The sequence below is a fragment of the Taudactylus pleione genome, unplaced genomic scaffold (genome assembly GCF_031769625.1).
Source record: "Taudactylus pleione unplaced genomic scaffold, aTauple2 ptg000079l, whole genome shotgun sequence".
Lineage (NCBI taxonomy): Eukaryota > Metazoa > Chordata > Amphibia > Anura > Myobatrachidae > Taudactylus > Taudactylus pleione.
This window is the reverse complement of record NW_028284481.1, coordinates 2,339,686-2,367,292: the sequence shown is the minus strand read 5'-3', so window position 1 is coordinate 2,367,292 and position 27,607 is coordinate 2,339,686. Positions and strand designations below refer to the sequence as shown.

The 27,607-nt window shown below is 45.6% G+C and overlaps 1 protein-coding gene across 2 annotated transcripts in view; it reads right to left on the bottom strand.

Moving 5' to 3' along the window:
• The window catches only part of CLIP4 (CAP-Gly domain containing linker protein family member 4), a 92,507-nt gene that overhangs the window by 56,015 nt on the left and 8,885 nt on the right, over positions 1-27,607 (bottom strand). For both annotated transcript variants that reach the window (XM_088467951.1, XM_088467952.1), the window contains exons 2-6: positions 18,123-18,276; positions 13,271-13,410; positions 12,370-12,463; positions 8,601-8,762; positions 5,926-6,044 (exon numbers count right to left, since the gene is read on the bottom strand). In XM_088467951.1, the coding sequence (XP_088324077.1) occupies positions 5,926-6,044; positions 8,601-8,762; positions 12,370-12,463; positions 13,271-13,410; positions 18,123-18,261 (654 nt within the window). In that variant the 5' untranslated portion in view covers positions 18,262-18,276. The remainder of the gene's footprint in view (positions 1-5,925; positions 6,045-8,600; positions 8,763-12,369; positions 12,464-13,270; positions 13,411-18,122; positions 18,277-27,607) is intronic.

Here is a 27,607-nt window from a genome sequence, read left to right as displayed (position 1 = left end):
ACATAAAATATGAGAGAGAGAGAGAACTATAGAATCCAAAATGTAAGAAAGTTTATTCTACAGTACTTTACACATGATAAAGATGCTTGGGACAAACATTGATGGATGTTTAAAAAGGTAAAATAATCTGTTAATAAGTGAGGTTAAACTGTTCAACCAGTATTCAGATGAACAGTTGTACATAACATTCGTAATACAGGTTGAGTCTCTGATATCCAAAATACCCCTGGTCCCAAGCATTTTGGATAATGGAATATTCCGTATTTTGGAATACAGGTTGAGTCTCCCATATCCAAAATGCTTGGGACCAGGGGTATTTTGGATATCGGAATATTCCGTATTTTGGAATAATTGCATATTATAATGAAATGTCTTGGAAATGGGACCCAAATATACACACAGAATGCATTTATGTGTTATATACACCTTATACACACAGCCTGCAGGTAATTTTATACAATATTTTCTATAATTTTGTGGCTCAAACAAAGTTTGTGTACATACATGAAATTCATTTATGTTTCATATACACCTTATACACACAGCCTGAAGGTAATTTTATACAATATTTTTAATAATTTGTGCCTTAGACAAAGTTTGTGCACATTGATCCATCAAAAATCAAAGGTTTCATTATCTCAGTCAAGCCAAAAATATTACGTATTTCGGATTAGGATATGGGAGACTCAACCTGTATTACATAGATTCCTCAGATTGTTTGTATTTCGTATACACAGGAAGGACTGTGACCACGGGAGTAGTCTGCCATATTGTGCTGCTACCTGTCGTACTCAGTCCTGCATCGTAGAGGCCCAACAATAAAGAGGATGGTGTCTCCAAGGGAGGGAACGTCACTATTTGGGAAGAGTGAGGGTATTCATTCTCAAATAATTCCCAACTGGAGCGTAGTCTGGGTGAGCATGGAGAATCAAGCACGTTACCTCCCTGAGCACATGGCTGTGGGATCGCTACAGGAATTATCCTGAAACAAAAAGGAGAGTGCTGAGCGAGCCCGGTAGCAGACACACGTGGCTGGGTTTTCTCTTACTGCATATTCATGGCCATCCCTGTACAGAAGCCATAGTACCCATTCTATGCCTGTCTAATACGTCAGAGTCGCAGCATATAATACTAAAGTCTCTCCTACCCTGTGGAGCTGCGGCCTGTATGTAGGATGGCAGTATGAAGTCTCATCCGTCATACTGAAAACACAGAGAGCTCCTAAGTGATATCAAATCGGAGACTGGGGACTGGAGAGTGTGGCACAAGACCCTTCGCTCTTGCTCTGTTACAAAGAACTTACCTGTCCCGTGACCAGTATCCCTGCTCCGGAAAACCACGGCTGAGTGAGTTGCAAACTCACCAGGAATGGATGTCTAAGAGTGGATGTATACCTGCCAAGTCTAGGGGTGGATGTATACCCACTAGGCCTAGGAATGGAGGTATACCCGCCAGGCTTAGGGGTGGATGTATACTCGCCATGCTAAGGGATAGATGTATACCAGCCATGTATACCCGCCAGGCTTAGGGGTAGATGTAAACCCACCTGGCCTAGGAATGGATGTATACCCGCTAGGCTTAGGGGTGGATGTATACCCGCCAGGCTTAGGGGTGGATGTATACCCGCCAGGCTTAGGGGTGGATGTATACCCGCCAGGCTTAGGGGTGGATGTATACCCGCCAGGCTTAGGGGTGGATGTATACCCGCCAGGCTTAGGGGTGGATGTATACCCGCCAGGCTTAGGGGTGGATGTATACCCGCCAGGCTTAGGGGTGGATGTATACCCGCCAGGCTTAGGGGTGGATGTATACCCGCCAGGCTTAGGGGTGGATGTATACCCGCCAGGCTTAGGGGTGGATATATACCCGCCAGGCTTAGGGGTGGATGTATACCCGCCAGGCTTAGGGGTGGATGTATACCCGCCAGGCTTAGGGGTGGATGTATACCCACCTGGCCTAGGAATGGATGTATAGCCACTAGGCCTAGGAATGGATGTATACCCGCCAGGACTAGGGGTGGATGTATACCCGCCAGGCTCTATCCAAAGCAAAGAACTTTTTGGGGCCAAGTTTCATTTGACCAGTCCATGTCAGAGGTGCTGGTTATTGCTATCCCCAAGTCTGGTAAGGATTTGCCCTATCCTGAATCCTATACACATTTACTTTTTTGTCCACAGAATTCAAAATTCTGGTGAAGCATTTGCCAATCCTGGTAAATAAACTTGTAACCGCAGACCAGGTAGGATTTATAATCCATAATAGCATAAGTAGCAGAGGGTGTAGATACCGCCGCTTTCTATGCACCATATGTATTGGGGAACGATTTCCCCGAACTATTGGCAATAATTTAGAAATACCAAAACCAACCTGAGAGAGAGAGGGAGCGGCACAGCCTTAGAGCAGATTTTTCTCAGTAATAGAAAGGGGGAGGTGTACCAAGCCTTGGAGGCAGAGAAAGTGAAGAGTACTAAAGTACCAACTGATCAGTTCCTGTCATGTCACAGGCTGTGTTTGAAATATGACAGTTAGGAGCTGATTGCAAATTGGGTTTTTAGTGATGTGAATAAATGAAAGTAATCTGAAGGTGGAGAGACCCTTTAGGGAAAGACATTCCTATTAAGACCATTTTTAAGAGGATTTCTGTTCCTGGTGTCCCATTACTTGCACCAGTACAGACCCTGTCAGCTTTATTATTTACTTCATTACGATTTCATGGTGTGGCAAGAGAACACCACAATATAACATATTAGAAACAAGACCCTGCTGATCCTTAGGGGACATTACAAACAGGAGTGCAGTAACCATCGGTTTCATTAGCTGACCTACCGTATATCAAGCCGTTTGCCGACAGGTTGCTGTGCGTTACTGTATCTTAAAGCACTCGGGTATACTTTGTAATATGGCGCACTGCCTCCGTAATCATGTTCTCTTGATGCAGGTCATATTAAAGATATGAACAACATCAGGGCCGAAACTAGGATATCTGTCACCCGATGCAAAGCAGCAATTTTGCGCCCCTCTCTTCCCGTACCTGGATTTTGTACTTGCTCCTCCATAAGGCAGTGCAGAAGTTAAATGGCCCTGGTATAGTGACTTACATTATTCCACACACCATAATGCCCATTACACATTATGCATCCCACACACTGTAATGCCTATTACCGAAGTGCCACTTACATATTTGCCCGACACCATTTTATGCCCCACAGTACGGCTTCTAATTACCGTATATACTCGAGTATAAGTCGACCCGAATATAAGCCGAGGTACCTACTTTTACCCCAAAAAACTGGGAAAATTTATTGACTCGAGTATAAGCCTAGTGTGGGAAATGGCAGCAGCTGGTAGTGCCCCCAGTAGTAATTCCCCCTGGTTGTGCCCCCAGTAGTAATCCCTCCTGATAGTGCTCCCAGTGGTAATCCCCCCTTTCAGTGTCCCCTGTAGTAATCCCCCCCTGGTAGTGCCTCCTTTAGTAATCGCCCCCTGGTAGTGCCCCCTGTAGTAATCCCCCGCTTGTAGTGCCCCCTGTAGTAATCCCCCCCTTGTAGTTCCCCCTGTAGTAATCCCCCCCTGGTTGTGCCCCCTGTAGTAATCCCCCCCTTGTAGTTCCCCCTGTAGTAATCCCCCCCTGGTAATGCCCCCTGTAGTAATCCCCCCCTTGTAGTTCCCCCTGTAGTAATTGCCCCCTGTAGTAATCCCCCCTTGTAGTTCCCCCTGTAGTAATTGCCCCCTGGTAGTGCCTGCTGTAGTAATTCCCCCCCCAGTAGAGAGAAAAGTAGTAAGAATTAAAAAAAAAAAGTCACTTACCTGAAACTCCCGCTCCTGGTCCCGCCGCTGTCCGCTCCTCCGGCCGCTTTGCATGGGAGAGACGTCGTCATGACGACTTGTCTCCCATTACCCACTGCGGGAGCCGGAAGATGGCTCCCGCAGTGGGAGCAGCAGCAGCCGCTGAGAGTCTGACAGACTCTCAGCGGCTGCTGATTACACCAAGCACGCAGCTGCCGGCTCCGGCGGCTGTGTGTTTGGCAGTGTGTAGCGCTGACCGAACTCCGTCCGGTCAGCGCTACACTTGACTCGAGTATAAGCCGAGGGGGTACTTTTTCAGCACAAAAAATGTGCTGAAAAACTCGGCTTATACTCGAGTATATACGGTACTTTAAAATTACCTGCTCGTTGTCAGAGGTTTTATGCTCATTACCAGGGGTTCCATGTTCGTTGCCAGGGGTTTTCATGCTCGTTGCCATGGGGTTACATGCTCGTTGCCATGGGGTTACATGCTCGTTGCCATGGGGTTACATGCTCGTTGCCATGGGGTTACATGCTCGTTGCCAGGGGGTTACATGCTCGTTGCCAGGGGGTTTCACGGGAGAAGATGCAGCTTTCAGCATCTTCTCCCGACACTTGCACTGGCCTAACAGACACTAGAGGTCCAGTAGGACCTCTAGTGTGTCTCTTCCTCGGCGGCGGCCATTTTTGGATGGCCGTTTTCAGCAAAGTCAATGCAGACGGCTAGTCTGCATGTAATTTGCCAAAAATGGCCATCCAAAAATGGCCGCCGCCAAGGAGGAGACAGACACTAGAGGTCCACTAAGGACCTCTAGCATCTGTCTCCTCCTTGGCGGCGGCCATTTTTGGATGGCCGTTTTCTCAATCTGCAGCCCCCAAGCAACCGTAAGTCAGCCCTGTCTCACCCCCTGCATTCCGGCACTCGGTGCACGTGCACCTCTAGCCCCCCCCCTAGTTGCGGCCCTGACAACATAGAGTGTAACATGCAATGTTGATAGAAACCACCATGTGCCACACAATTAGAAGGGTGGATCAGTCTGCCCTTGAGGAAGAGAATTCGAAACGCGCTAAGCGGACCATCAGTGAAGTGCCCTCACTATTTATACATCCAGTAGGCGCAAACCTATGTATAGGTGATCCCTGTGTATTTTATATACATTTAAATATTTTATTTATTGTAAATACAATAATTGTATCAAATATTAAGGCCCTAATTAAAGGCGAAAAGCCGCGGTCGGTTTCGCCAATGAACGGGTTTCGCCTGTTTCCGAAGTATCAATTGCAGGACGTTTTCGACTAGGCGAAAACTCCATAGGCAAAAACAGGCGAAAAAGTTTCTCCACCCACAGGCAGAAGGGAGAAAAGATGTGCAAAATCCATATTTTTGATAAAAAATGTAGGGACTTGATTCAGAAAAGTTTCAGCACCCCAACTAATGACTAACTAGACAAAAACAATATTATATTATAATATATATATATATATATATATATTATCTCAATAACCCCTAAAAAAGACATGTCATTTTTGGGGTGAAAATATAAAAAGTGTTTGAAAATGGGTTTTAAGTATTGGGTCGGGTATTTTGGGGTGCTGTATTGATGGGACAGGTGTTTTTAGGATTGTAGGGGGCTGCAGCAGTTTTTTTTCTAAAGTTTTTTAAAATGCACTTTATTAACTCCAAAATATACTAGTACCCATTTAAACGTACCCCCAAATTAACTACAGCAATTATTTTTCACAAAAGAAATTGCTTTATATCATTTTTTCACACTAATGCAAAAGTGCATATACAGTAACAGCCAGTTGACTCAATTTAGGAACCCAAAATACTTTTATTACAGTTATAAATACACTTCTATATTGATTGCCAGGGTCACTTTTTAGCTAGTTCCGCCATTCGCACGTCCACGTTTTCACCTGTTTTGCAATTGAATAGGGCGAGCGCGCATTGTGTAAGTACGCGATAACTTCGCCTGAAAACAGGCGAATTAGGCGAAAACATCCCGCTTTTCGCCGATCTCGGCTTTTCGCCTCTAATTGAATACGGGCCTAAATATTGTATCTTTTATCCAACTATCATGTAGTTTTCCTGGCAAAGGCTAAAATATTTACGGTCATGCTCCCCCCACCACTTACCCTGAAGGCAGGATTAGCTCTGTTCTCCAGCAGTGCTTTCACGGCTCCCAAGCACAGGTTTGAAGCCGCAATGTGCAGAGCTGTACCAAAATCAAAGTCACTACAGGTGGCGTCCACATCTGAAAAGGGAGAGAACAAGTCACCGCGGGCTGGAGGGCACTAAGATGCACAACTACAGCAAACGTCACTGATCTCCCTTCAAAAACTAATGCAACATTAGCTGCTTACATGAACTCATAGCGGGAGCAGAACTCGTCCCCACAGCCGTAAACACACAGTGCCAAACACAGACATTATACCGACAAACTCGAATCATTGCTGGCGGGTGACGGGGAATTCGGGGTGTGCATAAATACACGGAGGATGTAAAAAGTATTCACACCCTTTATCGTTTTACACGTTACATCTTATTACATTGCAGAATCAAAAGAGATGTGCATACTGTTACCACTGAAAACACACGGAAAAAAAAATATTAAGAGGCCTATTCAGTAAACAGCGCTTTAGCAAACCACAGGTGTTCAGCGGGCTATCTGCATTTTAGTTTTGACGCAGAATTTAAAGCAGAAAACAAAAATAAAAAATATTGCCCCTTTAGACCGGCCTTTTATACCCTGAGGCAAAACGTAGAAAATAGACGGTTGGCAAAAGCTCAGTTTAGTTAATAAACCGCTAAACATTAAAAACAGACAATTAATGGTTACTTACAGTAGGTATTCACCGCCCTTGTTTTGTTACTGGGTAAAACCACCTTTAGCAATTGTTGAGTCTATAGGGGAGATGTTCCAAGCCTTGGAGAGGTATAAAGTTAAGGAGTTGCCCAAGGCAACCAATCAGCTATTGATAAAGTGGCCACTGAGTGCTCCAAAATGTTAGCTTAGGCAGTTTTACTAGATTTGCTTTACATGTTCTATCTTCATGATGAAGCTCTTGGTTTGCACAAACCAAGCGTGAGTCCTCTCAGATAGGTGTTCCTTTTCACTAGTCAACTGAAACCAATTAAGTCACCTGTGGTCAAGTATGGATATTATTAAAACCTGGACTGTTGGGGTGCCTCGAGGACAGAGTTTGGGTACCACTGGTATAGTGAGTATGAACGATTGATTCAAGGTTTCACCGATGAAACGGTTAGAAAACATCCGCAGACGCATTTCTTTGATTATCTGATCTGTCGGTCAAGAATGAAAATCTCGGCCTCGATTTCCCGATATCGGGGAGTGTGTTTGCATTCTCAATAATCTGCCCATATACACTATGCTCTCTCCTGTCACTATGTCATCCTCCTTCTGGACGGATATATGCAAAATGAGTGAGGTGTGGCAGAAAATCGGTAGCTTGCATAATTTGCATAAATGTGCAGCACATATTGGGGCTTCAATTTGGCCCTCCCCAAAAAAAACAACACCCCCTTTTTCGCCCCGATCAAAAAAACATCTGACAGTGTGTATGTAGCTTTACTGTAGACAGTTGGACAACAATCAACAATTATGTGACCTTTTAGCAAAAGGGCCAAAATGTATGAATCTAAGGGGGTATCCAATCAGCTCCGAAAAATTTTCACCCGTAAAGAACGGGGCATTCTTCGCTGATTTTTTTATCGTGCTATCCAATTAAACCCCTTTTATTACGCCTGAAAATTTTCTATTTTTTTCTCACGAAAATACATAGGATCCGCGAAAAGTGCCGAACCTATGTATTTTCTCTGCCGCGATCAGCACCTTCTTATTAGGGATTTGGTTTCGCCTGCCAGAGGGAGGCGAAACCAAATCCCTGATAAGTGCCGGCTTCGGGCTAATTGGATAGCCCTCGGTGAGATAAATAGCAGCGATAATTTACTGCTGCTAATTGGATACCCCCCTAAGAGGGACATTTTTTATCAAGCCTTATAAAGGAGAAGTAGTCAGGTTACCGGCGGCCGGAATCCCGACACTGAATGCCCGACATGTGACTAAAGACAGGACTCGAAATCCCAACACCTATCAATAGCACCACGCCGAAATCCTGAGGCCTGGCATACCAAACTAAGTTAAGCTGGGTGTTTTATGTTGTAGCCGCGGAGGGGGGTGGGGGGCGATGAGGGTTAGGAACCCCCGGGTGGACTTAGGGTTAGGCACCCCCCGGGTGTGTTAGGTTATGGAAAGGGGGGGTTAGTGTTAGGCACCCCCCGGGAGGGTTAGGTTTAAGGTACGGGAAGGGGGGAGTTAGGCACCAACAGGGGGAGATTAGGGTTAGGCACCACTAAGGGAGGGTTAGGGTGCTTACCAGCACCAGTCGGGATTTTGATCTGTCGGTCTTCCACTGTTGATATTTGATCCAGCATCTATCCAGCCGCCGGGATTACATACCGATTCCCTTATAAAGAGCGAAGAACCGGACAAGTGGAGACGTTGCCTGTATCAACCAATCAGCTACCTATCATATCATAGTATGTAATTGATAAATGCTAGCTGGAAGATGAGAAACGTCTCCACTCTGTAATTAAGCTTGATACATCTTCCCATAATAGCGGTCAGTTTATTTGTATTTTAAATACAAGCGTAGTGGTGAGAATTACGGAATACATCCAAAGTGTAATAATGGGTGAACGACATCCTAGAACTCTGTCTACGTCAGAGAAAGTCTGGAGCTGCGAATTACTGACCCCCACCCCTCCCCCAAATTGTGGCACTTCCTACCTTTTGGCTTCGAGGCCTTCAGGATTACGTGTATTATTTCAGCGACATCAAAGTAGGCGGCATAGTGCAGAGCGTTCATGTTCGTCCAGCGGCTGCGTAAGCTTATATCCGCCCCAATGTCAATAAGGTAGGAGGCAAACTTACTGGCGGTGTCCACATCGCCTGTGCGAGAAAAATAACATTTACTTATATAGGTACTGCAGCATCATATATTGCCATCTGTTACTTTTATTATGTACATTTTATTATGTCTGCGCGTCTCATTATTCACTTGTGTTTCTCCAAACTCCGTTCTGTGTACCCACCGGTTTCTAGAATGGCAGCAAACTCTGCAGCGATGTACGACAGAGAAAAAAGTACTTGGCGAAACACATATGTAAGGTAATTAGGGAGACGGTTTTATTAGTGACGCTGAGCAATAGTCACCTAGATGATACTTAGGGCAGTTTCCAACAAAATTTTTTTGTCGATATTATTTATCCCCGTATTCAATTTCAGTGTCTTTACGCCGGTGTAATGCAATGTAATAGGCGATAAAGTTTCGCCTATGAATACCCGGCGGAAAAAAGTGCAGAATTGGGGTTTTTCGTTGCGGAAACTGCCATGTACCCTTTTTGTACACCTCCCTTGACGCAAATTGTGTAAAAAAAAAAACACAAATAAAATCCACAAATGAGACCCCAAGAAAGCACTTTGAAAAAATGGGCGACAAATTTCAAAGTGGGGTTACAACTTCAAAAACCAGTGAAATAGCCTTTGGGGGGGGGGGGGGGGGGGTGTCTGCAAGAACGGGTAGTATCTGGGAGATTTTTTTTTTTGTTAGTAATTTAGAACTATGCTTGAACCCATTTTCATGTACCCCAAATTTGATGGGACTACTTAATTTCCCCCAAAAAAGTTGCGAAATGCTATTCTTCACCACTTGCTCAATTACGCTATATTGAGACCATTTAAAAAAAAAAAAAATACCTTTAGCAGGGCTATTCGGGGGTGCCCATACTGAACCCCCATATCAGAGCATCTTTTGGGGGGTGTCAGGCTGATTTCCCCAAAAACGACTGGACTTTTCGCCTGTTTTGAGTTTCGCTGCGTCTCGTTTTCGCCAATTTGGAATTGATACATTTTCGCGCAGAAAATCGGCGAAGACGGCCTCTGACTTTTCGCTCCAAATTGAATATGGCCCTTAGTGTGCTGCAGGGGGTTGTACAGCTCAATCGTTCCTGTTTTTCACCACCGTATGGCAAGCTGACCCGACCAGCTCTTGCAGCGCAGAAATTGCCCATTTGCCCTGCAGCGTAAAACGTGATACCACATTCCATGCAATGCGCTGCTGCTGCGCTATGTGCAGAATCATCTCTTCAGTAGAGTAGTAAAAGTGCAGTAGTCTTGTTAGTATTATTTACGCCCTTGCTCTCTGTATTGATGCGTTAAACCAGGTGTGTGTGGCCAACCTGTGGCTCTCCAGCTGTTGCAGAACTACAAGTCCCAGCTTTCCCAGCAACGGTTTTACCATTCCATAATAACAAAACTGTGGCAGTGCATGCTGGGACTTGTAGTTTTGCAACATCTGGAGAGCCACAGGTTCGCCAGGCCTGAGTTAAGGAATCTGTAACGTGTTCATCAGAGGCGTCCCGCTACACAGAGGGGGCATGGGGGGAGGGGGGGGTGTATGTGAAGGATGCCGGAACAAGCAGGACCAATGAATAGCAGATGATTACTGGGGTGACAAGACTACAGCTGCGGTAGGTGATAATAGACTCTTGATTGCTATCCCATGCACAAGCAACACTGGTGAATTCGGGGCAACTGTGAATGTCTCCAAAACCATTTCCTGAGCACGTCAGAGGATATGGATCACTAATAGGGGAATTCAAAATGAAATACAAAAAGAACAAACCACAAAAAGTTTAAAAAAAAAAAAAAAAAACAGCAATAAAAACAAAATAAAAAAAAACATACAAGAGGTGCGTTACCTACAGCTGTACTGGCGAGTACCCTCAAGTTATAGACTGCACTTACAGTCCCGACATCGCAGCACATTGATTGACCAGAACCAGCGCCTCGTGAATACTGCTCGGGAATAATCTCTGTAACATCATTGAACTGGTGAATATTGGCTCAGACCATAGAATAGCATTATCCGCTGTGTTTATGAGACTGGTAATCTTTATTCTGTCATCTCTGGAGCATTGAGTGGCCGTAACTCAGGCCACCTGCACTGTACCAGAACCAAGCGGGGAAGTTGTACAATAATGTACCTGCCCTGTACGGTGGCGAAACTGAGGCAGCCAACCAAACAGCCTCACTGACAACCTCAAAATGGACAGGTATGACTTTGGGACTCTTCTCGTCTATTAGCCAGAGAGAAGCAACAGGTGCAGCACTGACAGTGACGAGTACATACTCAGCCTTGATGGCCCCAGATAGAGAATAATCTTAATTCTAGTAGTTAAGAACTACTAAGCACTAATTTAAAGAGCCTCCCACCTTCAGATAACTTTTAAACCATTAGTTTGCAAATGCCCTGCTGCTCCATTCTGTGCTTTTCAGGAGGCTCACTCAGCAACAATTACTACCTGGAAACCGCAGTGTCCTGTGAGTAGCCGCCGGTTGATGTACTTTCGGTTTCTGTGCTGCTTCAGAGTATCTCATGGGCTCCGTCCTTGCTTATATTTGGCCGTTGCAAAAATTCTCCTCGTTGCCTAGCCTCGTGGATCCCGATCAGGTAGCTGGCGTGCTCTATCTGACACTTTACTCTCATGTCCTGGTTACGGGTCTTAGGAAACAGTGATTGGCTTTTGCATGGACTGACGTGGTTCGGGGGTGTAAACCGACGCGTTTCACCCAATAAGGGCATCATCAATAAGCAGAAGCAGCACAGAAACCGTCAATTATATCAACCGGCGGCTACTCATAGGAAAATGTGGTTTCCAGGCAGCAAGTGAGAGCTGAGTAAGCTGTCTAAGCGAGAAGAAATAGCCTGTGCAGTGTTTTAGCATCGGCGGGCATCTGCAGCAAGCAATATACGGTAGAGCCTGAGAGTGTGCTACCACTTAAAGGCAGCAAATCTGTTATAGATATAACAAACCACCTGCCGCATAGGTACTAAACCCTGCACCACTGGATCACATAAGCAGCAGGCAGAGCAGATTTTGCACAATAGAGCACCTGATACAATGAGCCAGGAGGCTCACAACAGGTACCTAACATACGTGATAGCACTTACATTGACTTACTGGTCATTTATACTGACATTCAATTGCCCTTTTATTTCTTATTTTATTGCAAATTGCCATTAAGTGATCACATGTTTTTTCTAAAGTATTACAATGCAATCTGCTACTGTGTGATTTATATATCACAATTTTAATAAATTGTTATAAATTTACTTTATTGATCCATAGTACATGTAATAGCATTACTGCCTCACAGCGCTGAGGTTGTGGATTCGATTCCCATTATGGCCCAAACTGTGCGGAGTTTGTATTCTCCCTGTATTTGCGTGGGTTTCCTCCGGGTACTCTGGTTTCCTCCCACACTCCAAAAATATACTGATAGGTTAATTGGCTCCAAACATAAATTAACCCTAGTGTGTGTGTGAGCATGTGGTAGGGATTATAGAGATTGTAAAGCTCCACTGGGGCAGGGACTGATGTGAATGGGCAAATATTCTCTGTAAAGCGGTGCAGAATATGTGTGCTCTATATACATAACTGGTAATAAATAATAATAAATATATTAACAAAGAGTTTATTGCAGATGTCCTCACCAATGCCTTGAGCTCCAGATTTGCAGGTGTAATGTAAGAGAGTCATGTCCGTCAATCCATCCCGGTCATTGACGTTACACCCTCTCTTTAGGATCTGAAACACAAAGGACATATCTACGTGAACGAAAGCTAAGAGACATCCCACCAGCTCGTGCTGCACAGGTCTAAGGATCTCACGTCCTGTGTTATATAACCGGGGCAGTTAAATTAATTATCATGATTAGATTATAGACTTCACTTTCTGACTAAACAGGAGTTTCTTAGTGCACCTCCCTGTCCTGTATACAAATGTACGGGTGTGATTTCTGCAGCCTCACGCATACCCATGTAGTAAGGTGATCTCACCATGACTAGCTCAAATATCAGGGAGACATTAGAGCAGGGGTCTTCAACCTTGGCCCTCCAGCTGCTGTGGAACTACACATCCCAGCATGCACTGCCATAGTTTTAGCATGCTGTTATGTCAAAAAGGTGGCAGTGCATGCTGGGATGTGTAGTTCCACAGCAGCTGGAGGGCCAAGGTTGAAGACCCCTGCATTAGAGTAAGGCTTCTCTAAGACTATACTATAAGCATGAGTGCACAGCAAGCAAATTGTAACTCATGATAAATGTGTTAAATGGCCTTCGCCATACAGAATGTTATTGCATTTAGCACAATAAAACTTTCCCAACTCATAACTATATTTTTCCATACCCGAAGCTGACAATCAGCCACGTCACAGGAGCCGCAATCAGGGTATGTTGGGACCCCGGAAAGTCCCAGGGTCTCAGTCTGGCCTCAGTATAAGCCCACTTTGCTATTAATCTCTCTTGAGCAAATGAAGGTGACCTCAGACAGGAATAGTGGTGACATAATTCTCTCCCACAATGTAACAGAAAGCCGTGGGCCTCATTCCCATACCTCATTCCCGATCACATCGATGCTCTGCTGAACCTGGGGGACCCACTGCCGCAATATAGCAAAAAGCTCAGAGACGCTGGTGTTTGGGTCAAACAAAATATCCTGGCAGGAAGCGTCATTGGGGTCAAAAAACGAGAATTCTGCAAAGAAAGTGAAATAGAATTAGACAGGTTTAAATATATTATCACTATGTACATTTACTCCATCCGGTCTATCGTTTGTATAATAATAAATCCACCCACAGCGCCTGTGATCTTCCCGATCATATGTGGGAATGGCCCGTCTTATAAGTACAAAGGAGCATTACATGCAGGGGGGGAGGGGAAACACAGGATAACAGGTAAGTGTATTATTAGGAGAAAGGAGCATTACATACATGCAGAATAACAGGTAAGTGTATTATTAGGAGAAAGAAGAGTTACATGTATGAGATATATGCAGAATAACAGGTAAGAATTATTATGAGAAAGGAGTGTTACATACATGCAGAATAACAGGTAAGTATTAGGAGAAAGGAGCGTTACATACATGCAGAATAACAGGTAAGTGTCTTATTATGAGAAAGGAGCGTTACATACATGCAGAATAACAGGTAAGTATTACTATGAGAAAGGAACGTTACAGACATGCAGAATAACAGGTAAGTATTATTAGGAGAAAGGAGCGTTACATACATGCAGAATAACAGGTAAGTATTATTATGAGAAAGGAGCGTTACATACATGCAGAATAACAGGTAAGTATTATTAGGAGAAAGGAACGTTACATACATGCAGAATAACAGGTAAGTATTATTAGGTGAAAGGAGCATTACAGACATGCAGAATAACAGGTAAGTGTCCTATTAGGAGAAAGGAGCGTTACATACATGCAGAATAACAGGTAAGTATTATTAGGTGAAAGGAGCGTTACATACATGCAGAATAACAGGTAAGTATTATTAGACGAAAGGAACGTTACAGACATGCAGAATAACAGGTAAGTATTATTAGGAGAAAGGAACGTTACATACATGCAGAATAACAGGTAAGTATTATTAGGTGAAAGGAGCATTACATACATGCAGGATAACAGGTAAGTGTCCTATTAGGAGAAAGGAGCGTTACATACATGCAGAATAACAGGTAAGTATTATTAGGTGAAAGGAGCGTTACATACATGCAGAATAACAGGTAAGTATTATTAGGAGATAGGAGCGTTACATACATGCAGAATAACAGGTAAGTATTATTATGAGAAAGGAGCGTTACAGACATGCAGAATAACAGGTTAGTATTATTAGGAGAAAGGAGCGTTACATACATGCAGGATAACAGGTTAGTATTATTAGGAGAAAGGAGCATTACAGACATGCAGAATAACAGGTAAGTATTATTATGAGAAAGGAGCGTTACAGACATGCAGAATAACAGATTAGTATTATTAGGAGAAAGGAGCGTTACATACATGCAGGATAACAGGTAAGTATTATTAGGAGAAAGGAGCATTACCTACATGCAGAATAACAGGTAAGTATTATTAGGAGAAAGGAGCGTTGCATACATGCAGAATAACAGGTAAGTGTCTTATTAGGAGAAAGGAGCGTTACATACATGCAGAATAACAGGTAAGTATTATTAGGAGAAAGGAGCGTTACATACATGCAGAATAACAGGTAAGTATTAGTAGGAGAAAGGAGCGTTACATACATGCAGAATAACAGGTAAGTATTATTAGGAGAAAGGAGCGTTACATACATGCAGAATAACAGGTAAGTATTAGGAGAAAGGAGCGTTACATACATGCAGAATAACAGGTAAGTATTATTAGGAGAAAGGAGCGTTACATGTATGGGAGATATGCAGAATAACAGGTAAGGGTCTTACAAGTAGAAAGGAGCGTTACATGCAGGGGGGGGGTGTATATCAGGTAAGAGAAAATTAGGAAAATATATTGTGGCTTTATAAACAGTACAAAATGTGCACTGCACGTCTACAGGACAATGCAGGACCTCAGACACGCCGTGTTTGTTTGTTTTTTTATCTCAGTGGCGATCAGTAAGAGAAAATGTAAAAAAAAAAAAAAATGACAAATAAAATGAAACTTTCCATCCCTGCTTCATGCTCGCTCGAACAGTCCCATGCCGTCCTTTCCTGCTTACACCAATATATCAGACACTACACAGAAAGCTGAGAAAGCAGAGTAGAACTACTGCTGTACTATGAATAAGCAAAACTAGATGGGAACAGTATTGACCACACAGCATCAGATGACTACATCCACAAGCATAGATATGGGGCGTGAGGCCAGAGTTTGGGAAACACCGTGTATTAGAGCCACCCACTAAAGCAGGGATGGGGAACCTCAGGCCCGGGGGCCATATCAGGCCCACGGAATCATTTGGTCTGGCCCTCGGAGGTTTTTTCTGCTAGCCTCATCTGGCTATCAGGGTGCCTAGAATGTCACCCTGCAGCCAGAATCTATGCAGCAGTGCCGCTTGGAACGTCCTTAGGACACTTCAGACAGTCACACAGCTGCCCTTACAGCTATCCGGAGCATCCTCAGGATGTTCCAGGCATTGCTGTAATCACCGGCAATTGTGGCCACGCCCCGTGTGATGTCACACGGAGGAGGAATGGCCTGTAAATAGCCTTCTTGTACCTATTGTCCCAGCTGCCATAATCACTTGTTTCAGGAGTTTGCCGCTGCCAGGGAATTTAGTCTCTCACCAATTGGGTCTGTAACCTGCACTCTAAGGGGCCCATTTACCATTTATCCAGTTTTAGAACTGAGAATTCAAATGTATTATCATCGCTGCTATACTCGGCAATGAGAAATTCTGTACCCCAGAGATGTATTAAGAATCATATCCAGGGACAGGGGCTAGTCTCTGCGATGTGTAAAATGAAGTGATGTACTGTACACGCGTGATCATCAGCCGGCACATGTGCGTGTAACAATTACTGGCTACAATGGCTGACACCATCTTAAGATGGCGTTTGCCAACTGAGCCAAGCTCCAGAAAGTTTTGCAGTCCGGTGCTTGGTAAATCTCATCATATAGCAGCCCCCATAGAAACCTATAGGGGCTGCTATTACGATCGGAAAGAGGGAAACCGTAGCAGATATCTCCGTTACCCCTGTAATGCATTCTGGAGATACTTACATTTCAGACACAATGGGCGGAATTCAATTGATTTCGCGGCCCGCATCTCCCGACTAAAGTGACAGGAGATCGCGGGCCGCTATTCAATTGTGCCAGAATTTCACGCTGATCGCGCCCATAGAGGTCAGGTTTAGCAGCGTAAAGCAGCTAAACCCGACCAAAGTGCTGGGCGCAATCGCGAAAAGTGATGTTTGGGCGCCCAAACATGTCACTTTTCGCACATTTCAGCTCTCATCCCCCAGGGGCTGCGAGCTGAAATGTAGCGATTGGCAGCTGATCGCGCCCGACAGGAGCAAGAATAGAATAGCTCCGTCGGGCGCGATAGGGGATGAAAACAATTGAATTCCGCCCAATGAATACATTATTAGGTTTACTTTGCTGCAGGTGCAAGATGCATTATATCTGTGGGTTATATGTGTATTTATGTTACTCTGCTCCAAGCGCAGTCTTTCCACACTTTGTGGACGATTCTGAGTTGAAGGCAGCGCTGTCCGTGTCTGAGTCTCTTGGCGGCCGCATTTATTTTATGCAAATGCTGCTACTAGCCCCTGCCCTGGCGTAGAGCCGCGCGGCTGAATACGCCAATGTGTGAGACGCCCACTTCGAGCCGCTTAAGTGTGTCTTCAGGCGTAATCATCCGTCGCGCCATCAAAACTTGCACCGGCCCACCTGCTAGATGCAGATTCTCCGTCTGAGCACGGGCTCCAAATGTGAACGATTATGCGTCTGAGTTTGCAACCAGTTCAGCGACACCCCCAAAACACTCCCATAAGACGAACCATCTCAGTGCGTCCATATAGACAACTCCCTGTGGAATAGGTATGATTTACCGCCAACGCAAGTCCGGCGGTTGGAATCCCGACAGCGGCTGCCCGACATGGGTGAAAATTCCGATCGTACCTAAGGTAAGTATAGACTAACAATTCCCTCCCCTAACCCTCCCTTAGGGGTGCCTAACCCTAACCTTCCCCCCTGTGCCTAACCCTATCCCCCTTCTAAGTGCCTAAACCTAACCCCCCCTTCCCGGCTGCCTAAACCTGTCCACCAGAGAAGTGCCTAACCCTAAGTCCCCCCCAGGGGTGCCTAACCCTATCCCTCCCCCTAGCCTAACTTTAACCTCCCGGGGGGGGGGTGTCGGACCCTAAGTCCCCCCGGGAGCCCTAAACCTAACCCTCCCCCCCCCCAGCGGCTGCCCGCGCCCGGCGTCTCTTCGATCGGGTTGCCGGGCACCAATCTCCCGGCGTCGGTAAAATGACAGGCGTCTAGATTTAGACGCCTGTCATTTAACCCTCACCGGGATTAAGCAGTCGGGAAGCCGGCTGACTAGATTTGGTCCGCCGGCTTCCCGACTGCATACCGTTCCTGTCACCCTCCAGGAATACCAAATACATTTCCAAGACATTTCTGAGACCGCGCAAATCTGACATAGCTGAATGGACACAAATAAGTGGCACAATATAATAATAACAGCAGCACTAACTGCGAGAGATGTACACGGTAATCGGCCTGGTCATACGCACATTTTGCATGTCAACGCCTGGGACATGAAAAGCATTTTAAGTGCCAGGAGGAAAAAAATAATATTATCATTGGAGCTTAGTAAAGGAATGCACTTACATTGTAACCACAGAAACATATTTAAAGTTATGCCTCTACAGTAGATATAAAATATATGTCATTAACAGCTTCGTACCACCTCTTAACTCACCGCAGTCAGATGGCATGGGAGCGGCAGCCACAGAGAACGTAACGGGTCTGCTGAGGTCTAGGTAACAAGCCTGAAAGCCGGGCTCAGGGGGCCAAGAGTGTTCTTCAGGGTAACTGACCGTCAGGTCCTCAATGGTCATGATCTAGGAGACCACCTGCGGTAAAGACAAGGAGACCTCAGAATGGAGTGTAGGAGAGGACTGCAGAGACAGCCATCAAACTCCTCACCTCCTATATACATTCCAGCCAGCAGCTGGGCCATAGACTTGTCACCGGCCTTATCATGTTTCAAGAGCAAACCTGTGACCCCTGACCTCTCCCACTTCCCTTTCTGTTTCCTTCAGCATAGTTGACCCAGGGTTCTATTATTTCTGCATGTTCCAAACTAGATTCAGATGGGTCTCTCATAGTTTTGTTTTGCAGAGACCTGGAAACAATGTATTAGTTGCTATGGTCCTTAAAGAAGACTTGTACCCAGATTTACAGACGTTATCTTGGTGCTAACACCAAAACACAATGAAAGAAAACTGTTCCCCTGTTCGCCAGGAAGATGGGCCAGTATATTGCATACTCATTACGGCAATCACTGGTCGGGCAGCTCTCTCACCACTTCCAGCCCCAGTGCTCTATGGGCCAGATGCAGCAAGGAACGCAGTTGCAAAAACGCACGCAATCGTCCGATTGTCTCGTACTGTGCATGCATGCGCGTGCGTGAACTAGCCACTGCGATCAGGACTGCGATCTCAGCGGCTACGCAGACCCATCGCAGAGTGATTGACAGGAAGTGCCGTTTGTGGGTGGTAACGGGGGGGAGGGTGGTCGGCCGAATGCAGGCGTACCGGTGCGTTTGAACTCCGTTGCAGGGGCGTGCAGAAATGATCCACTGCGATTCCCTACGCAGCCTGAGGCCTGATAGCGTGCATGGTTGTTAGCAATTTCCGAATAAGGTCAGGACTTGTGTAAGTGTGCGTGAGGCTGCGATGGTACGCGATTGTACCGATGTTTTCGCAGTCTTGCTAAACATTACGGAAGTGTGTAAGGTAAAGTAGACGTCTTGATGTAGCGTAGCAGCGGCATTGCGCTTGCAGCGGATTAGCATACGACCGCAGTTGAACTGCATGCATAATAGCTACTGGCTACACAGTTGCGTTCCGTAGTGAATCAGGCCCAATGCCCCTACTCTGGCTGGATATACGTCACAGGAGGCAGGCGCAGGGGTAACAGGGAACTGCAGGCTGTATATCATACCACCTTCTCTGATCAGGAGACAAAGCATGTGTAATTATATTTCTGGTTTTAGCAGTATCAACAATAGACAGTGATAATGTGCTATAAATAACATGAGCAGCTAGGACGCTTATGCAGATAGAAAGAGTTGGGTGCAGGTTGCTGACCAGGGATCCTGAGCACCGGTATCCCGCACCCAACACTTTCTAGTGGAGTTAGAATCCTGACACAACCATGCAGGTATACTAACCCTATCCGTATAACTAACCCTTCCTCCTGGCAGCCTAACCTAACCATTGCCCCCTACAGCCTAACCCTAACCCTCCCCCTAACCCCAATACTTACCACGGAATATCAGCGGTCGGGACGCTGGCGCTGGGATTCTGAACGCCGTCATCCCGACCGCCGGGATCATAACTAAATCCTGCTAGAAATATGTACAAATCACAACACACACCTAAAAAAAAAAAATGAACTGCACGAGGAAATGACATAAGGAGCGGGTCGTTAAAAAAAATGTCCTGCTACTATACTGTTAAGGTGCCCACACACATACCGACTTGCTTCCAATCAGCCGATGTACACGATTTCCCCTGAACTCTCCCCAGGCAGTCGTGGTCACGATTTGAAGTTAAAAATGTCCAATCTGACTAAAGATCTATCTTGCAGCCAGTGCATTGTATCCCAGATTGGCTAATCTGCCCTACAGCACGGCAGATCTGTAGATGCGAGGTACGACGAGCGGGGACGCGCATCGGCATCGTGATCAAGAGTAGAGACTCACGATTTGGCCATTTTTTACATGATCTGTCGGTGAAATCGGCCAAATTGGATGAAAAGTCGGTATGTGTGTGGGCACCTTTAAAGCATGCTACAAACGGCGGTAGGGCATTTATTTATGAACAGTTTCTTATATAGCGCAGCATATTCCGTTGCGCTTTACAATTGTAAACATTAATAGAACAAAACTGGGTAATAACAGACAGATATATAGGTAGGAGGGCCCTGCTTGCAAGCTTACAATCTATAGGGAAATAGGCATTGATACACATGGATAGGTGCTATATATTGCATTTTGGTCCGCCCAGAATGCACAGTTTCTTGGTGGGCTCCATGATCCAGTCACACCGGAATGTCGGCCAAATGTCATGAGGATGTGAGAGAAAGACGATGTGTGAGGTTGTGTGTGGACTGTGAAAGGGGATGTAATTACATATGGAGGCTATGAAGGTTATGTGGGTGGTTCTGGGATCTGATAAGCTTGCCTGAAGAGGTGAGTTTTCAGGGATCGCTGGGGTGTGTAGTTCCACAGGAGCTGTAATACCATACGCTACCTCTGGGCTAGTCTAACTATCCTCACAAAATGTTGTTCTACTACACCGGTTGCCTGTGCTGCACTACACCAGCTTACACGCAGGGACCTCTTACCATTCTGTTATTACCAGACTTTTCTTTTTTATATTATTACCTTTTATTGATCAGTTGTTTATATAGCACATACCTATTACTCAGCACTGTACAGAGAATGTTACTGTGTTACCAATTGTAAAGCTTAGTAAACTACAAGCAGTCTTCTGTCTACATCAGTGGTGGGCCGCATGCAGCCCTCCAAACCTCTAGTGGGCAGCCCCCCGCTCCCTCCGGCTTTGTGGTCATATTTCTTGGTTGTGGATTGTAGCATTGCCTGTTGATACATTATTACAGATAGGGGTCTCTTATTGAGGAAATGTAGTCATTTCATTTACTAGGGAGATTAGGAGTAATCTGCGGCACTTTTGAAGGTCAGAAGGCAGCCCAGTGAGGCCCCCTAAGTGTATCAGGTTGCCAATCACTGATCTATACGCTGGTGTGGCCACTTGGGGCACTATTGCAGAGGAGCCCAAGGCCAATATTTAGTTGGCCAGGAGGCACAAAGCTTAGCTAAGGTACGTGTTAACAGATGAAACATGCCGAATGTTTAACAAAACGGTTACAAAAAAAAAAAGAGATAAAGAAGACACGATGAAGTTATATGTCTAGGGCGAAACGCGTTGGGCTTGATGCTATATCCTGATCTTCCTATATGGACAGAAAAGCTATATATAATTGTTATTTCTGTACGTGCGATACCGGTTATTTGTGTTTTTTTTGCTGTAATAAATTGTTTGTGGATATTCAATTGTGGGACTGGTTGGTTCCTTATTATCCGAAATATTTACTGTTGACATCCTAAATGTGCAGTATGTAAAACGGTACACACTATATTGTATTTCTTCTTTCATTATATATATCCTAAATATCGTATATGATGTTCATTGGACCGAAAAAAAAAAAAACTAAAAAAGATATTAGTGTTGGATTTATACCCTAATCACTATTTATATAATTATATAATCTACACACTAGTTTGTCACTCTCTATCGGTTTATATTTATTGTCATGCGTGATATACCAACATGCACATGACCGACTGACGGGCTGCCGCTCGTATTTTGGATGAGGAGTGTTTTTTGAATATATTTGTTTTCAAACTTGTTTCTTTTGAGCACGTGTGCATTATACAGATATCTGTGCACTTAGATCTTCACTTTGTGTGTGTGTGTGTGTGTATGCATATATATATATATATATACACACACACACACACACACACACACATATATATTCATTAAACATTAAAGAGAACAACGATCCTGATGTTATCACTGAGCTATGCCTTAAGCTGCAGCCAAACAGCTACCATAGCAGCGCACACATTAAATAGAGAAAGGTTCTTAGTACAAATGGGTAGAGCGACTCTTGAGACGGCGTAATATTCCAGCATTGTGACAATCACTATAAGTGAAGAACAGATGGGGCGATAATGGGATGCCATATTGTAAAATGAGATCATCTCATAAGAGGACGGGGAAGAATTAATCACAACACTGATATAAGCTATTACAGCATCATCCAGATGTCTACAGGATTACTCTGTGCACAACCGAGCGCCCGACGCGACGCAATATGCTGCATGCCTAGCGTTACATCCATCGCAGGTCCTGCAAATTAGGAGAACCGCTCTGATGGCGTAAAAAAAAAAAGACGACATTTATTTGTTTTCCCGCATCCCTGAATTAAGAATAGAAAGAATTTGTGATATTATTTTAAACTGCTGTGGTTCAAGGTTAAAAGTAGATGAAAAATTATCTCTCGCTTTATAAAACAGTCTACACCAGAGGTTCCCAAACGCGGTCCTCAAGGCCCCCATACATCAGCAATTGATTGCAGCAATCGCGCAACTTGCAATCGATTGTGTCGAAAAATATTTCCCTATTTCAATTGATTGCAGGATTGCCACAATCGACTGAAAAAGGGAAAGATTTTTATACACAATCGATTGCAAATTGCTGCAATCAATTGCTGTTGTATGGAGGCCTTTAGAGATATCCATGGTTGAGCACAGGTGACTTAATTAGTACCTCAGTCAATTTGATTTAAGTCACCTGTGCTCCAGTGGCGAATCCAGGGGGGGGGGCGATCAGGGCGATTGCTGCCTGTCATCTACAGTGCAGGCGCGCAGGTTGCCACGGCGCAGCACCAGAGTTTAAAAATTCCAGGACGCGCTTAACAGCCAATCACCGGTGATTGGTTGGGGAGATGCTGCCGGCGGTGACTGCCTGCTGCTGCGCACACACAGCAGCCAATCACCGTCGGCAGCATTCCCCAACCAATCACAGCCGGCGGTGTCTATCATCTAATAGGTGTCCTGCTCCTAGAGTCTGTCCTCGGGACCTGCCTTCCTCGGTCCACCTAAGAGGCTGGCGAGGGGCAGGAAGTTAGAATTTGCAGCTCAACTGCCGGGCAGATGGCAGGCAGTACCGCACAAACGTCAAGCATGATCAGCTCCCTGCATACACCCACCCACAAGGCAACAGAGCCAGGTAAGTTTTCTATCGCTCTCTCTCATTCTCTCGCTCTCTCTCGTTCTCGCGCTCTCTCGCGCTCTCTCGTTCTTTCGCTGTTCAAACACATGAGGTCGGCCCTGCAGATATATCGGTACGCCTGGCTGTGCTGGGACTTGTAGTTTCGAAATAGCTGGAGAGCCACAGGTTGGCCAGGCCTGGACTAGACAGACACCAAAGGCGGTAAATATCTGGCTGCTAGGTATTAATACATGTGTGTGACAGGATATTCAGTTCAAAAGGCATCATGGTATATTCTTTTCATTTTACTAGAAAATAAAAACAGTTTAGTGATCATTCTAGCACCGGCAACCTGTCACAACCCGTGCAGTTCTTCTTTCCTGCCTGAGGTGCGGCTCTCGGGATGCGGTTAAAATCCCGACAGTCGGGATGGATTGTAAGCGCCGGAATCCTGACACCTGTTACCGGCATCCCGACGGTAAGTAGTGAGGTTAGGGGGAGGGTTAGGGCTAGGGACTAGGGTTAGGCACAAAGGGGGGAGGGTTAGGTTTAGGGAGCGGGGAGGTTAGGTTTAGGCACTAGGGGGGGATACGGGGGAAGGGTTAGGTTTAGGGTGCAGGGAGGGGGGGTTGATTAGATTTAGGCACTAGCGTGGGAGGTTAGGATCAGGCACCGGGGAGGGAGGATTAGGGGGAGGGAAAGGGGGAGGGTTAGGAAACTGACCTACAGGTGTCGGTATTCTAACCATGTCGGGATACCGGCGTCGGGATTCAGACCGCCGGGACCCCGAGCACCAGCATCCCGTACTCATCCCCCGCTCTCTGCTCTGGTGCTTCTGGCACACTCTGGTCTGTATAACAGCAATTTGTTGCATCAGCTGAGTGTGCTAGAAGCACCAGATCAGAGAGCGACACCACAGGGAGGAGAGAGGAACTGCACCGGTTGTGTGACAGGTGCAGGGTGCTAGAATGAACACTAACAGTTGATGGTTGTAATCTTTCTATACAATGGGCAACACTGACTCTGAACTGGGAGCAAAGCAAAAAAAAAGTACCTTGGTAAAACCATGTTGCACTGCAGGTGGGGCAGATATAAATTAAATGCATGGCTCTACTTTGTCCATTATCAAGGCGAAGTGTGGCCAATTACCGACACAATGTATGAAAAAAAGCATTTGCCGTATGATGGAGAATGAGAACGCACCTCTCCAGGGAAACGACCTCTCCCTCATTCGGCATCTGTGATCGGCGCTTGCCCAGCACACCGGCGGTTGAAGGTCTAATATTGAGAAGGGGGGGGGGGGGGGGGGGGAGGATACCATTTTATTGTTTCCTGCAGAGTCTGCCAGTCAGGGACAGTGCTGTGTGTACACCAGCTGGAGATGTCAGAATCATTAGCCACCGACTGTTCCTAACTTTCAAATCCAGATTGGCTCCCTTTCTAGTTATAGCCAGGGGGGCATGGCACCTCCGTTATTCTGATTACTTCCCTGCGCTAATACATGCAGGGAAGCAGTAACTGCAGCACAGAACGTGCGCAGTTACCGCAAATACAGGTAACACATGTTCATACATCTGCCTCAAAATGTGCAGAGAGACATAGATTTGGGAGGGGTGAGTCCAAACTCAATCCTAAATTGCAGTGTAAAAATAAAGCTGTCCAGCATTTTTGCTTTGCTTCGCTCTCTATTTCCTTGAGTAGCTTTTCTCCAGGGCAGTAACACGGTTTAACAGCGCCCTGTGCTGGCCTCGCTCCCTGTGCGCATGATGTCACGCATAGGGGGCGGGGCCAGCAGCACCTGGAAGTGCAGCAGTGCTTTCAGCGTTTTCAAGACACTCCAGGCAGCTGTAGACATGACAGGGTGCCTGCCTATAGCAACCAAAGGACGCACTGACGCAGCGATACTGGCTGCAAGGTGCCGTTCCAGGCACCCTGCTAGCCAGAAGCTAGGGGCATGGGGTAGCGACCATGCCCCCACAGAGCTCTGCCCTCTTATGCTGCCGCACCGGTCGCGCACCCCTGGACCCAGCTTCTATCAACAGATCAGACAACAGTGAGACTAACTGCTGGGAGTGAGGGGATGTAGTCAGGATCCCGGCCGCCAAAATCCCGACAATAAAAGCCTGACATAAGACTAAAGACAGGTGTCGAAATCCCGAAGCCTATCATTAGCCCCACGACGAAATCCCGACACGCAGCATACCGAACAGAGGTAAGCCAGGTGTCTTAGGTTCTAGCCGCAGAGGGGGAGGGTTAGCTTTAGGAACCCCCGGGTGGGACTTGGGGTTAGGCTTCCCACCGGGAGGGTTAGAGACCCCCCCGGCAGGGTTAGGTTTAGGGTGCGGGAAGGGGGGGTAGGTTTAGGCACTAAGGGGGGTGGTTAGGGTTAGGCACCACTAAGGGAGGGTTAGGGTACTTACCACCCCCCCGTCGGGATTTCGAACCGTCGGTCTTCAGCTGTCAGTATTTGATCCGACGGCTATTCTGCCACCGACATTACATACCGATTCCGGGAATAAGAAGTGGAACACTATGTTATGTACAGCAACACGGCACATGGTTTTGTACAATCAGATGTGTCACCTATAAGGTGGCAAACGCTAAATGCACAATTGAAAAAAAAAAAAATTTAAAAACAAAGAGCTTGTGTCTGGTTAGCATGGAAGGATGACAAGGCGAGGCATGGCAAGGAAAGATAACCACACACGTCTAAATAACCAATGACATCAGGGAAAGATCTGCAGGACTGGTGAGCAGCCTCTAATAGTACATACAGCAATTATCTTCTGTAATATGAACTTCCTGGTGTCATGTGTACACTGGTACTGGCAGGCCGCGTCATTGCATGATATATAGCAATGCCCACGGGGTAGTTACAGGTTGCTGAAGAGATGTCACTCTACGGAATGCCTGAGATGACAATATTCACAAGAGCTGTATATTTCCACTGTACACAATACAATAAGTAGGTAATTATTTAGATGTGTCCTTCATACAGGCAGTGATAGAGCACAGTACTGCCAGTGTGTATATATAGGTGACACTGTATATATCATACAGGCAGTGATAGAGCTCAGTACTGCCAGTGCGTACATATAGGTGACACTGTATATATATATCATACAGGCAGTGATAGAGCACAGTACTGCCAGTGTGTATATATAGGTGACACTGTATATATATCATACAGGCAGTGATAGAGCACAGTACTGCCAGTGTGTATATATAGGTGACACTGTATATATATCATACAGGCAGTGATAAAGCACAGTGCTGCCAGTGTGTATATATAGGTGACACTGTATATATCATACAGGCAGTGATAGAGCTCAGTACTGCCAGTGCGTATATATAGGTGACACTGTATATATATATCATACAGGCAGTGATAGAGCACAGTACTGCCAGTGCGTACATATAGGTGACACTGTATATATATATCATACAGGCAGTGATAGAGCACAGTACTGCCAGTGTGTATATATAGGTGACACTGTATATATATCATACAGGCAGTGATAGAGCACAGGACTGCCAGTGTGTATATATAGGTGACACTGTATATATATCATACAGGCAGTGATAAAGCACAGTACTGCCAGTGTGTATATATAGGTGACACTGTATATATCATAAAGGCAGTGATAGAGCACAGTACTGCCAGTGCGTACATATAGGTGACACTGTATATATATATCATACAGGTAGTGGTAAAGCACAGTACTGCCAGTGTGTATATATAGGTGACACTGTATATATCATACAGGCAGTGAGAGAGCACAGTACTGCCAGTGCGTATATATAGGTGACACTGTATATATATATCATACAGGTAGTGATAGAGCACAGTACTGCCAGTGAGTACATATAGGTGACACTGTATATATCTTACAGGCAGTGATAGAGCACAGTACTCCCAGGGCGTACATATAGGTGACACTGTATATATCATATAGAGCACAGTATTGCCAGTGGGGATGTGGTCAATATCCCGACGGCGGGAATTCCGGCGGTCAGAATGTCAACGCCAAATCCCGACACTAGTCACAATAACGGTGCCAGCATCCCGACCGCCGGGATCCCGCAGGTAAGTACTGGGGTTAGGCACTAGGGAGAAGTTTAGGGCTAGGCTCTAAGGGGGGAGGGTTATGTTTAGGGTGTGGGGAAGGGGAGGTTAGGTTTAGGCAGTAGGGGGAGAGGTTAGGTTTAGGTATCCTAACCCTGCCTGGATGACGGCATCCCATACCCATCCCCTGCCAATGAGTGTACACAGGTGGCACTGTTGAGAGCACAATACTGCAGTGTGTGTACATAAGTGACACTGTGTATATATGAGCACAGTACTGCCAGTGTGTGTATATAAGTGACACTGTGT